Raw genomic sequence first — 14,697 nt, forward strand, 5'->3', positions numbered from 1 at the left:
AGTATGGGCTACTATAAGAATAGTTACATACACCACATTATGTACTATTCTACTAACAGATTATATACATTAAAACACATAATACCAAAAAGATGAAAATTTGGGGAAATAGATTAAATTTCAATGGGACCAACTTTTCAGTGATTAGTAAAAACATCACTATGCAATATTAATAGATTTCTTGATTTTTTAAATCTTGGCTTACCAATTTGTGATACTGAGATCTGAAGGCCTGATTTTAAGTTCTGTTTATGTTGACACTTGACTTCATCAATGACTGTATTCATATTTCAATTCATTCACCAACTATGTGACAATTTTTTATACAAGTCATGTTAGTAGGGCACCTTCCTGAGGACAATCAGCAGTTTTTCAAAATTAATCACTTAAATATCTGTAACAAATGGCTTCCAAAATCTACTAAGATTTTTGACCTAGAAGATTTATAAACAGGTTAGAAAGTTGTCTACATGTTTAAGTGTGTAGATATGAGAATTTTAGAAATGACATATAATTAAGGGTAGTAAAATCAAACAAGTATGGACATTTCTGAACACCCATTTTCAAAAAGCTTATTCCAGTCTTTCTGTAGTACAGTAGGCAAGATACTGTGAAAGGTTCTCCAAGATAAAACACACTTTTTTAAAAGTGTACTGCTGAGCTTGAAGAGAAACATCCAAGGGAAAAATAAACAAACATTTAAAATCTCCAGCTGAAAGCAATTACAAAACCCAGCACTGCCCTGGGGTCCACATACTAAGCTTGGGACCTACTACAACATTGGAGAGCTGAACTTAAAACTCCTTCATTGAGTTTGGGACACCTTTAGGAGACTGAAATGTCCCAGGTCAGGGGCTCCTGGCTGGCTCAGTCAGTAAAGCATGTGAGACTCTTGATCTCAGGGTTGTAAGTTTGAGCCCCATGTCGGAAGTAGAGATTACTTAAAAATAAAACCTTAAAAAAAAGAATGTCCCATGTCAGCAGGGGCTCCCAGTAGGAGCAAAACAAATCCTCTCTAGAAGTCATCCTCAGTTCAGACCCCCAAGTTTCACACAGATAAAAATCAGGCAAATACAAGTTCACCCACAAAGACCAGCAAATACAGAAAAAAAACAAGCCACAGGGAATGAGAATCAGCAGACACAAACCATAAAGCTAAAGCCCCAGGGACTTCCTATAGTGGAATTTCCAGATACAGGAAGTAAATACATATTAAATGTTTAAGGAAATGAAGATGAAATCACAAAAACAAGCAAAGACCAAAAAACTATAAACTAGGCCAGACTGGTTTGAGGGAAAAATTTAGAACTTTGAGAATGAAAAATAAAATTCATGAAATTAAAAATTTAACAATGAGGAAAGAGAAGAATGGAACATGCATCCAACACTCCACTAGTTTGTGTCCAGCTCAACACAGGGTGCTGACGGGAACCAGCATATGCTAGATGCCGGGGGTAAGGGTATGGTGAGAACAACACGGGCTGCTCAGGATGCTGCTGTTTCAGAAGAACCACAGTACAGCAGACAGACACCAGAGGGAGCAAGAGCTTACAGCTCCTAAAAAATACAACCAGGAAATCCCTCTAATCAGGCATCTATAAGCACACATCCAGAAAAGACACATCTACAGGAAAGGTTTGAGAGCCTTGAGAATCTCTAGCTGGACTGAATGGCGAAGATCTTTCAATGTAAGGGGCCGCCTGGGCGGCTCAGTAAGTTAGACAGCCGACTCCTGATTTCGGCTCAGGTCACATCTCAAGGTTTGTGAGTTCGAGCCCTGCACTGGGCTCTGTGCTGACAGTGTGGAGTCTGCTTGATATTCTCTCTCTCTCAAAAAATAAATAAGTAAAACTTAAAAAAAAAAAATCTTTCCGTTATTAAGCCAGTCCAGAAAGACTGGGAGAGGTAGCCATTTTTTTTAATGTGTGGATACTAACAGAGTTATAAAGAACACAAATAAAGAGGGAAACGGCCCAATCAAGGGAAGGAAATAAATCTTCAAAAAAAAAAACCCAACACTGAAGAAACAGGGGTATATGCATTACCTGGCAAAGAATTCAAAATGATAGACATAAAGATGCTCAATGAGGTCATGAAATGATAAATGAGCAAAATGAGAATTTCAACAAGGAAACTGAAAATATAGAAGATAACCAAACAAATTTTGGAACTCAATTCAAGAATGCAATAACTCATTAGGGAGGTTCAATCATAGATCAAGCAGAAGAAAGAATGAGCAAATTTGAACATTTTCTTGAAATTATCCAGCCACAAGAACAGCAACAATAATAGCAGCAGCAGCAAGAAAGAAAAAAAGAGTGAAGAAAGTCTAAGGGAATTATAAAGCAATATATGCATTATGGGAGTCTCAGAAAAAAAAAAGAGAAAAAGAGACAGAAAGCTTATATTTTTAAAAAAATGACCAAAAAGTTCCCAAATATGAGGACGAAAATGGACATACAGATTTCCAGATGCAAGAAACCTAACAGAATTTAAACAGGATGAATCCAAAACAGGATGAACCCAAAAATGTCCTCACCAAAGCACATTATAATCAAATATAGTCAAAGGTCAAAGAGAATTTTGAAAGCAGCAAGATAAAAATTCCTTGTCATGTACCAAGGAACCCTCATAAACTTATTCACAGATTTCTCAGAAGAAAACTGGCAGACCAGGAAAGAGTGCAATAAAATATTCAAACTGCTGGGGGAAAAAAAACTTGCCAGCCAACAATGCTATATCCAGCAAAACTGTCCTTCAAAAATTAATAAAAGCTTTCAGAGAAAAAAAAAAAAAGCTGAGAGAGTTCATCACCACTAGACCTGCCTAATGCTTAAGGGAGTCATTCAAGTTGAACAAAAAGACACTAAATAGTAACAGGAAACCATATGAAAATATAAACTTCACAGGTAACGGGAAAAATAAACACAAACACAGAATATTGTAATATGGTACGTAAATCACTTTTATCCTGGCATATAAATTAAAACACAAAAGTATTTATAAAACTAAAACTATAAAATATGCTAATAGATATACAATACAAAAAGATATAATTGTGACAACAACAATATAAAGTGTGAAGAAGGAAGAAATAAAAGCAGAATTTTTGTATGAGATTGAAGTTAAGCTGCCATCAGCTTAAAACAGATTGTCATAACTGTAAAACGTTTTATGTGAGCCCCATGGGAACCACACAGAAAATACCTAGAGAAGATACAAAAGAAAATGGAAAAAAAAAAAAAAAACCACTCAAAGCATGTCATTAAAAAAAATATCAACGAAACACATAGGTAGACAGCAAGAAAGGTTAAGAAAGACAAAAGAATGACAAAACAGAGAAAAGACAAATAGGAACATTATACAATGATAAAGTGGTCAATGGGCCAAAAAGATACAACAATTATAAGTGTTTATAGACTCAACATCAGAACATTTAAAATATATGAAACAGATACTGACAGAATTGAAGGAAGAAATAGACAGCAACACAGTAACAGTTGGAAATTTCATCAACCCGTTTCCAACCATGGATAGAACATCCAGACAGCTATCAAGAAGAAAACTGAGGACTTGAACAACACTACAGACCAAAAGGTCCAAACACACATATTCAGAACATTTCACTGAATAGCAGCAGAACTCATTTTTATCAAATGTAAATAGAAATTTCCCAGGATGGGGCACGTGTGAGGTACAAAACATGTCTCGCAAATTTAATAATACTAAGATTATACCGAGTATCTTATCCAAACTAATGGTATACAACTAGAAATCAGCAACAGAAGAAAACCGGAAAATGTGTGAAAATTAAGCAACATATTCTTGAGCAACCATTGGGTCGGGAAGAAATCAAGACAGAAATTATAAAATATCTCGAGACAAATGAAAACAACGTACAATCCTCTTTCCTTCGGCAGCAGGGACAGATTGTGCAGCTACGGCCAAGATTAAGGCTCCACACCTTCGCGGCAAGGAGGAGGAGCTGCTTGAACAGATGGGAGACCTGAAGGTGGAGCTGTCCCAGTTGTGCGTCGTGGACGAGACAGGTGGCGTGGCTTCCAAGCTCTCCAAGATCTGAGCTGTTTGCAAATCCATCACCCGTGTTCTCACCACCATTAGCCAGACTCAGAAAGAGAACCTCAGGAAATTCTACGAGGACAAGAAGTACAAGCCCCTGGATCTGTGGCTGAAGAACACACATGCCGTGCGCGCCCTGCTGAACAAGGACGAAAACCTGAGGACCAAGAAGCAGCAGTGGAAGAAGCAGCTATGCCTACTGGGTTAGTATGGGTCAAGGCCTGAGCATGGGCATCAGTAAAACAGTAACAAATTGGAAAAGAAAGAAAGAAAGAAAGAAAGAAAGAAAGAAAGAAAGAAAGAAAGAAAAGAAAAGGATAGAATAGAATATACAAAAACTTACAGGATATAGCAAGAGTAGTACTAAGTGGGAAGTTCATAGCAATAAAGACCTTAAAATTAAAGAACAAAAAAGATTAAAAAACAAAAAGAATGCTCTCAAATTCCACCTCAAGGAACTAGAAAAAAGAAAAACCTAAGCCCAAAATTAGTAGAGGGAAATCAGAATAAAGATTATAGAGGTAATAAATGAAATACAGAATAGAAAAAAATCTTTAAGTCAACAAAGAATTTGTTTTTTGAAGAAAAAAAAATCAACAAATGAAAGAATCTCTAGTCAGACTAAGAAAAGAGAGAGAGAGAGAGAGAGAGAGAAGAACCTAACAAAATCAGAGGAAACATTACAACTTATGCCATAGAATTAGAAAGGATGGTCAGAAACTACCTTAATTACATACCAACAAGTTGGATAACCTACAAGAAATGGAGAAATCCCCAAGAACATAAAATTGACCAAGACTGAACTATGAAGAAAAAGAAAATCTGAACAGATCTACACTACTAAGGAGAATGAATCAGTAATCAAAAACTTTCGGCAAAGAAAAGCCCAGGACCAGATGGCTTTCTGGTAAATCCTATAAAACATTTAAAGAAGAATCAAGACCAGTCTTTCTAAAACTTTTCCAAAAATTGAGGAGAGGGAAACACTTTCTAAGTCATTGTATGAGGCCAGCATTACTCTCATACCAAAACCAGAAAAAGATGCTACAAGAAAACCACAGGCCAATAACCTTGATGAATATATATGGAAAAATCCTAGATGAAATATTAGCAAACCAAATTTAACAGCACATTAAAAGAATCATACATGCTGACCAAATGGGATCTATTCCTAAGATTCAAGGATGGTTCAACACAGGTAATCAGTGTAATTAACATTAACAGAACAAATGATGAAAATCACATGACCATCTCTGTTGATGCAGACACGGCATTTGACAAAATTCAATGCCCTTTCATCATAAAAAAAAAAACAAAACCTCTCAACATACTAGGAATAGAAGGTAATTACTTCAACATAATCAATACCATATATGAAAAGCCCACAGCTAACATCATACTCAATGATGAAAACCAAAAGCTTATTCTCTGCTACCAAAAACAAGAATGCCTCCTCTTGCCACTTATATTCAACATAGTACTGAAAATCTTAGGATTTTGCCTAAGCAATTTGGCAAGAAAAAGAAATAAAAGCCATACACACTGGAAAGGAAAAAGTAAAAGTATCTCTGTTTGCAAATGACATGATTTTATATGTAGAAAACCATATGACCTCCACCAAGAAACACAAACAACTGTTAGAATTACAAACAAATTCAGGGCATCTGGGTGGCTTAGTTGGTTGAGAAGCTGACTCTTGATTTTGGCTCAGGTCATGGTCCCAGCCCAGGGTCATGGGACAGAGCCCTGTGTCGGGTTCGGGTTCTGCACTGAGCATGGAGCCTGCTTGGGATTCTCCCTCTCTCTCTCTCTCTCCCCCTCCCTCCCTCTGCCCCTCACCCCTGCTCTCTTTCCCTCTCTTTCTCTCTCTCCCTCTAAAATAATAAAAAAGAACTAAAAACGAATTCAATAAAATTGCAGGCTACAAAATCAACAAATAAAAATCACTAACAACAAGTGATGTGAAAAGAAAATTAAGAAAACAACCTCATTTACAATAGCATTAAAAAGAATGAAATATTTAGTAATAAATTTAACTAATGAAGCAAAAAAATGTCTACCCTGAAAACTACAAAACATCACTAAAAGAAATTAAAGGAGACACAAATAAATGGAAAGACATCTGTGTTTATGATTTGGAAGATGTAACACTGATAAAATATCCACACTACCCAAAGAGATCTACAGATCAACAAAATTCTATCAAAACCCCACTGCCATTTTTTTTACGAAAAAAGAAAAAAATCCTAACATTCATAAGGAACCACAAGGACCCTGAATAGCCAAAGCAATCTTGAGAAAGAAGAACAAAGATGAAGGCCTCACAGTTAGGACTTCAAAGCATATTACATTGTTCTAATAATCAAAACAGTATGACACTGGTATAAAGACAGGCATACAGACCAATGGAAGAGAATTGAAAGCACAGAATAAATCTATGTATATATGGTTAAATGATCTTTTATTGATAAGAGTACCACGAATACACAAGGGATGAAAGACAATCTTTTCAACATATGATGCTGGAAAAGCCAGATCTCCCCATGCAAAAGAATGAAATTGGACCTCTTATATCATACACAAAAATTAATTCAAAATGCATTAAAGACTTATATAACACCTGAAACTGTAAAATCCCTTAAAGAAAACACAGGGGAAAAGCTTCATTACAATGATCTTGGCAATGATTCCCTGGATATAACACAAATATCACAGGCAATCAAGGCAAAAAGTGAAAAGGTGGGGAACTACGTCAAAGTAAAAAGCTTCTCCACAGCAAAGGAAACAATCCTCACAGTGAAAAGACAAACTATAGAGTGGAAGAAAGTATTTGTACACCATATATCTGAAAGGGGTTAATATCCAAAATATGTAAGGAACTCCTACAATTCAACTGAAGAAAAAAAACAAAAAGCAAAAAACCCTGATTCTTTTAAAAAAATGAACAAAGGACGTGAGAAGACATTTCTTCAAAGAAGACATCTAAATGGCCAACAGGTATTTGAAAAGATGCTCAACATCACTAATCATCAGAGAAATGCATATCAAAACCACAACGAGTTTATCACTTCACATCTGTTAGGATGGCCATTATCAAAAAACAAAACAGACAAAGATATGGAGAGATTGGAACCCTTGTGCGTTGTTGGTGGGAATGTAAAACGGTGTGGCCATTATGGAAAAGAATATGGAGGTTCCTCAAAAATTTTTTAAAATAGAACCTATAATCTGGCAATCCATTTCCAGATATTTATTCAAAAGAATTGAAATCAGGATGTCAAAGAGATATCTGCAATCCCACGTTCATTGCAGCATTATTCACAACTGCCAAGTTATGAAAACATCCCAAATGTCCATCAACGGAAGAATGGATAAAGAAATGTGTGATATACATTCAATGGAGTATTTCTGCCATAAAGGAAGGGAATTCTGTCACGCTACATTATGGATGAATCTCGAGGACATTACACTAAGTGAAATTAGCCTATCATAGAAAGATTGACACTGCATGATTCCATTTAACTTAGTCAAACTTATAAAAGCAGAGAGTAGAATTGTAGTTGCCAGGGGCTGGGAAAAAGAGGAAAATGGGGGAGTTGCTGCTGGATGGTATAAAGTTTCAGTCATGCAAGATGAGAAAGGTCTAAAGACCTGCTATACAACATTGAGCCTACAGTTAACAATACTGTACTTAGGAGTTTAAGAGAGTAGATTTCATGTTATGTGCCTACCACCATTGAACACAATTTAACAGAAAGATTAACTGATTTAAATACGGCCAAAGAGATTTAGCCAACTAAAAGATAAATCTAAATATTACATAACTGTTGCAGATAGTATAGGGAAACAATGAAATGGGGGGGGGAAGGAGAGTTTAAGACATATGTAGGATAGAATGAGCAATTTTAACATATCTAATGAGAGCACTGGAAACACTAGAGAGAACAGAGATAAGTTAATATTTAAAGAGAGCATGCTTGATTCAGTTCAGAAGTGATGAAAGATACAAATCCACAGATGATAAATCCAAACAAATCATGCAGCTTATAGTACAGACAGGCAGTGAACATGTGGGAAAAATGAGTAAGAAGTTAAGGCACACAGAGGAGTTATGGCCTCACGTTATGTAATCAGACTCCCCAAATGAACTGCCACAGGGAGCAGAAACAAGGCTATTTTCAAAAAGATAAAAGTTGGTAAGTATCTAGAACTAATGACAAACAGGAAATCACAGACATAGGAAGCAAGAAGGAAAAAAGGAAATCCACACCTAAATACACTGTAGTAAAGTCCATCACCTAAAGAAAAGCAGAGACTCTTACAGAGGCGGATGGAACAGATCACCTAGCTACCGGCAGATGACTTCTGAACAGAATGAAATCAGCAGACCATGAAATACTATCTTCTGAGCAATGAATGAAAATAACTGTCATCTTAGAATTAGAGGCTGAGCAAAACTATCATTGAATAATAAGGGCAAAATACATTTCACATTTAAAAAACAAAGTTTATGGCTAACAATCCTTCACCAAAAGAACTTCAAAGGTGTTCATTGGGAAAAGGGAAAATGACATCCAAAGGGAAGTCTGAGAAGGAGGAAGAAATGGTGAAAAAATAATAACTTAAAAACTATGTAGCTGATTTTAAACAATCTGGGCTTAAAAAAAGAAGAGTTAAAAACAGCACTTTGGACAGAAAGGAATAGAAGGTAGAGATGTTCTCTCACAATGGACTGTCAGACCAGGAGTGTGGACTGTGCACAGACCGATATTCAGCTACAGCAGAGAGCACTGCTTGCTGCAACCGTATCAGAATTTTTCTTAGAAACGTGAGCCATATCTTAAGGGATTTGTGAGTTTGGGATGAGGCAGAAAGAGCAGGGCACCTGAGACAGAGAAAATATTTTCAAAATAAAGATGAGCAGGGCATAGCCCGTTCTTCCTCTAATAACGCATTTTATATCATTTCATATATTCTTTTAAAAGTTCTAAGACAAAGACAAAACAAACCAAAAAAAAAAAAAAACCTCTAAGAAGCAACAGCATGAGTACAGCAACAGTGGAAGATGTCAGAGATCATAACCTTGGGTGGTCAGTTGACTTTCTGAAGGCTTCTGCCTCTGTCTGTACTATGCGATATTTACCATAACTTCCCAGTGTCACTAACTTAATCTGATGATAAATGAAAAAATTCAAAAGGGGAATGTTCCAGCACTGATGTCTTACAGATTACTACTAGATGCTCTGCTGGGTGCCGGGGATACAGAGTAAAAGGGACAAAATAAGCCAACAATGAGGGTGCCGTAGGATAGGTACTGTGACATGTGAGGTATGCACAGGGTACCCAAAGGTAGTGGCAATGGCATGTTCTCTCTTGCCTTTTCACATTACTAACAATGATTCCCACAGCACAAAGTACTGATGGCGCCTCGTACACGCTAAGAACTGCTACACTCATCACAGTGAGTTTCACGTCTATCCAAAGAATCACCTTCAAAAGTTTTATTATTAGAAGATTCAAAGTTAAGTTTAACCAAAACATTCCAAGAAGGGGTCAAATCAATTATCTTCATACTGATTAAAATTCACCACAGAAAGCTAGTCTGGGCCTTTTGCATTCAGAAAAATCAGCACGATCAGAGTTTTTCTGAAACACAGAAAAACAATTTATCTTGCTTCATTTAAAAGCACCTACAAGTAATGGTAATAGATTGCCTACGGTCATGCTGGAACTAACCAAGCATAATCTAAGAGAAGAAAAAAAAACTTCAAATACCCATTCTTTTTCTGGATTTTTTCCAACCTAAAATCAAACACATTTTGCATAAATTAATTCTATTATCTGTAACGTGCCTTTTCTACTTCGCTATGAAGTGTTGATGGCATGGAAAGTTCATCATTGGTTATTTTGTGGTATTTAGCCATTTCAGGCCTACCACCGATGCACACACAAATCCCTTCACCTATGAGAAAAGAACTCCTGAAAAAGTACACACAGAATGTTCTCAAAGAAAAGCAATTCTTGCTGACTCTACTAGATACAGTGGTAGTAACAGGAGATTAGTGGTGTAACACACCTCTTTTGAAAACCTTAATTTATCCTCAACATTTATTAGTGACACACATGGGATAGGTATTACATATTCCCAAGAATACAAAATCCAAATATGTTCACATGACTAAACAAAATTTTATATTAGCTGAAAATGACAATAACACACAAAGATGGTTTCTAAAACTGCCCTGTTTAAAACATTTCCAGCAGTGAAAGAATATTTTTAGTTATGTCCTTAATATTTCAAAGAACTTAGAAACCTTTATAGTCATATGAAAATAAATTTTCACAACCACCTTTTTAAATATGTCACTTTAACTGAAAAGGACTGGCAACGTCCATCTTGATTGTCTTACTGGCATTAGCATATTAGCTCACAAGCAGGTTTGTTCTTTATTTCATTGATGAGAGGTGAGTAAAAACGGATTAGGACACTTACTACAGGCCAGAGAATACAGAGAGATAACAGCAATGACTTAATAGCCATCTCTGGTAGTCCCTTTGATAAACACCTATGGCACGCACAAACCAATTTAGCCCTATTTACACAACTTTCTACTGTACAAGATTTGTTCGGGATTATATTTCGGGTAAGCTGCTTGAGGGGAGAGGCCTTATCTTAAGTAATACTTCTGTATGCCTTCCAGCTCAAAAACAAAGCTGGGCGCACATTAACTGATAAATTAACAGCTAGAGTGTAACAATAAATACTTTCCACAAATTGGGAGATATTAGGCAATTAGGAGAAAATCAGAATTAGATAAAGTAAGGTACAGGGAGATACAGTCATTTACAACACAAGGACAGAAGACAATACCATAAACGTGACTTTGAAATAACATGTTCAGAACCGGAGCGAATGTGTTTATACAGCATGATTATTTTCAGAAGGTACAACAAAATTTATCACACAATTACTGCTTTGCTTAAAAATCCACTAGGGTCTTTTTTTTGGGGGGGGGGGGCAGGGGTCTTACTTGTGATGCTGCATTTTGTGCTATTCCTTGACGCATATTCTTACAATGCTATCCCATGTCCTTAAAAAGTACCTTATTCACGCACACTTATGGAAAGAGCTTTACTACTGGAAATCCAAAAGAAAATACAATGTATTTTTCCACCCTTCCTAGGTGAGCACACAGTGTTTTACTAATAAACACAAAGGTCATCCATCATCTATCCTACTTTCCATTCACACTGAAATGACACAATGACAAGCATCTTTTTAGAGTTCCTATTAGAAAAATTCTGTAGCAAAACTTGACTTGAAGATCAAGTTTAACCAAATTTTTCATCCCCCACCCCCGACCTCCTTCAATCTTCCAGTCAAAACTGTGCATCAATTATTTATTTTTTAAAACACTTATGATGCAAAATGAAGTTATAATTTATGCTGGCAGCAGCCTTACACCGTGTTGACCGTTTTAAATGCATGACAAGCTAGGGAGGACAAAAGCACACTCTGAAATACCTTCCCAGGTCTTCTAACAATAGTCTCTTACTAGAATTTCTTCTCCCTTCATATAATTATATTAAGTTTCTGTGTTCCCCTGCGCTCCCAAGATTAAATAATCTGTTTATACCAGCCGCCAACACTTCAGAGGGGAGCTTGTGTCTTCTCCTGCAAACCTTTTGTCTAAGAACGCCAAAGCACTTCATTTTTTTATTTTACCAACCATGCGACGGCAATGGTCCACTGAGAGCTGGAGTCTAACTTAAACTAGACAACCAGACAGATCTGGACGGCCCACCAAACTTGGTACCTGCTAGCTCCTTAAAAACCAGTCAGAAAATCAGCCAAGGCCCTATTTACAAGTCATGCGGATTAAAAACAAAACAAAACAAAACAAAACAAAAACGAGGGGGTGGGGTGGGGGGGTGGAAACAAACCCTTTTCCACAAAGAAACTCACACAGACACCCACACACAATTGTACTTTTCAGAAGGTGGGAATACAACTAACTGATCTGGTCCTTTTGGTTTTCAAGAGTTGAAACACCAGGGACATCTGCATCCAGATAAAAACTCCTGAGGGCAATTTGATCAAAGACACAGCAAATCCTTCCTTCAAAGAAATGCACCGTGTGACACTCCAAGGAGGAGGAGAGATATTTAAAGTAAAACCTGCCCTGAATTATCGCCCCAGACTTGAGGAAGGGAAGGAAAAGCCGCTGGCTTCCTACGGCTTTTAAACGTTTTTGCTGTAACCCCAGGGCCACAGAGGCTGTCCGGGAAATTCTTGTACTCATCTCTCCCGAAGAGTATCTCAGCAGCAGGAACTCATCCACACAAACACACATCGATCTCTACTACCGCTCTGCCCCTTCCCTCCCGACCTTCCGCCTGCGGAGCCCACGACCCAAAATGGGACACAGTGTTACAAAAAGCAAAGTCATGGGGCAATGCAGGGGGGTGGGGGTGCAGGGGACCGAGAGGGCCAGAAGAGCGGGGGGGGGGGGGGGGGGGGGAGAGGCAGTCAGCCGGCTCGCCCGCGGCGGCGGAGCGAACATTCGGGTGGGGATACAGCATGCCGAGGGACAAATACAGCAATCTGGGATGCCCACTCTGCCCTCGCCCGTGCCTCCCTGCCCTCCATCAGCCCGTCCTCTCCGGGAGGACCACCCAGGACGGGGCTCCCCGTACAGCCCCCGCCCTCGCCCTGCAGGGAAAAGCAGCGAAATGGGGTTGGAATGAAAAGGGGGCAGAGCGGCGGGCGAGGGGGCACGCCGGCTCCAGGTGGAAACCGTGCGGCGGCGGCGGCCGCTCGGGGGACCCGGGGGCGGCCCGGCGGAGGGCGAGGCGGGGGTCGGCCCGGGGTCTCGCCCCCGCCGCTCCCGGGGGGGGGGGGGTGTGTGTGAGGGGAGGGGAGAGGCTCGGGTTACTCACGTTCTCCGTGTCCCGCTCGTTCACCGTCGGCAATGGCGTCCGGGCCGACATTTTGTGCGGGCGGCGGGGTCGGGCCGGGGTCTCGCCGGCCGGGCTGGGGTGCGGGCCCGGGGTGGGGGGGGGGGGCGAGCGGAAGGGGGGGGTGCGGGCGCGGGGCCGGGCCGAGCGGCTCCCGCAGGCCGCGGGGCGGTGCAACAAGCGGCCCCGGCGGGGCGAGGGGGAGGAAGACGCGGAGGAAGGGGAGGGGGAGCCGCTTCCCGCGGCGGCGCCGGCGGGGGGACGCGGGCAGGAGCGAGGGCGGGCTCCGGGCGAGGGCGGTTGCCCGGCGCGGGCCGGGCGGCGAGGCCGGCGGGATGCGGCGCCGAGGGGAGGGGTGGGGAGGCGGGGAAGGGGGGCCGGGGTGTGTGGGGGGGGGGTGGGGGCGGCGGCGGCGGCGGCCGGGCCCCGCTAGGCTCCCCGGGCCATGGCTGAAGGTGAGCTCGCCCCGCAAATCACTGCCCGGCTCGTCCCGGCGAGCGCGGTTCGGGCCCGGGAGCCGCGGCCCTGACAGCGCCGCCCGCGCCGCGCCCCGCGCCCCGCCTCAGGTGTGCGGCGCCGCCCGGCCGAGCCGCAGCCACGCGCCCGGGGCCCAGCGGCGGCGGCGCCCCGGCTCCCGGCGCCCCGCTGCCCGGCGCGTCCGTCCCGGCTGCTCGGCGCGCTCGCCGCCGCCGCCGCCGCGCCTCAGCCGGAGGAGCGGCCCGAGCCGGCTGCGCGCGGAGCGGCGGGCGCGGCACGCAGCGCCCAGAGGCACTTGGCGGCCGCCGCCGGGTGGGCGGGCGCCAGCCGAGGGGGCCTCTCCATTCATTCCCTCATTAGGGATGCGGGGCCGCTCCTCCCCCTCCTCGCGCGCGCTCTCGCCCGCGGGCCCCGCTGTTTATTTTTGTTTCTCGCCCCACCCGCGGAGTACGGTCGTCGGAGAGCCTCTGGTGGCTTTTATTTGTACTCGTGTTTGGGTTTTGCCGGGCGAGGTGAGAGGGCGCTGGTGCAATTAAGCGGCCCCCTTTTGTCCGTTTCATCGGGAAGAATGGGTGCGATCCTCCACCGCCAGTCTCCTACCTCGGGACGTGGCCCGTGCTTAAATTCTGCTCCCCCGCCCCCGTTTCCAAGCTTTCTCACTTCCCGGGCACCCCTGAGCCCCCTCTCAGTCCCCTTCTTCAGGGCGCCGTTGGGTTCAGGGTCACCCTAGTAGTTGGGCAAACGGCACAAAAGCCCCCCCTCCCTCCCAGCCCCCGGAGGCGCCAGCAGCCTCCGCGGGCTGCACAGGGCTCGGGCCGGGCAGCCCGCCGAGGTGCCCGCGCGGGGCCGCCGCCTCGGGAATGGGGCGGCAGAAGAGGTCGCCCGGCGCCCACCGCAGCACCCCCGGAGTGGGTGAGACCGGGAGTCCCAATGTCTACACTGGCTGATCGTCACTTCCTGGGACACAAGGAAGTGTCATTTAGGCGAGCTTGTTTAGGGAGGGTGGAGAGCTGTGTTTGATTTTGGCCCAGTCCTATCTCCTCCAGGTGGCTTCCTCACCCTTCCACCCACCTGCCTCCCACATTATCCTTTAGACATCCCCGTACAATGCAGTTGTCCAGGGCCCATTAGCCCTTTACACAGCAATCCCACTTCTTTCTATCTTATCCGGGAGCTTACATT

At 42.4% G+C, this 14,697-nt stretch overlaps 1 protein-coding gene and 1 pseudogene across 3 annotated transcripts in view; one reads left to right on the plus strand and one right to left on the minus strand.

Annotated features, from left to right (window-relative positions):
- The window catches only part of MARK1 (microtubule affinity regulating kinase 1), a 118,226-nt gene extending 104,767 nt beyond the window's left edge, over positions 1-13,459 (minus strand). For all 3 annotated transcript variants that reach the window (XM_053908960.1, XM_053908959.1, XM_053908961.1), the window contains exon 1: positions 13,021-13,459. In XM_053908960.1, coding sequence (XP_053764935.1) covers positions 13,021-13,071 — 51 coding nt within the window. In that variant the 5' untranslated portion in view covers positions 13,072-13,459. The remainder of the gene's footprint in view (positions 1-13,020) is intronic.
- On the plus strand, positions 1,670-4,288 carry LOC109276600 (60S ribosomal protein L35-like; annotated as a pseudogene).
- Positions 13,460-14,697: the final 1,238 nt, after the last annotated feature.

This window comes from Panthera pardus, unplaced genomic scaffold (assembly GCF_024362965.1).
Source record: "Panthera pardus isolate Hobbes unplaced genomic scaffold, ASM2436296v1 HiC_scaffold_21, whole genome shotgun sequence".
Taxonomy (NCBI): Eukaryota; Metazoa; Chordata; class Mammalia; order Carnivora; family Felidae; genus Panthera; species Panthera pardus.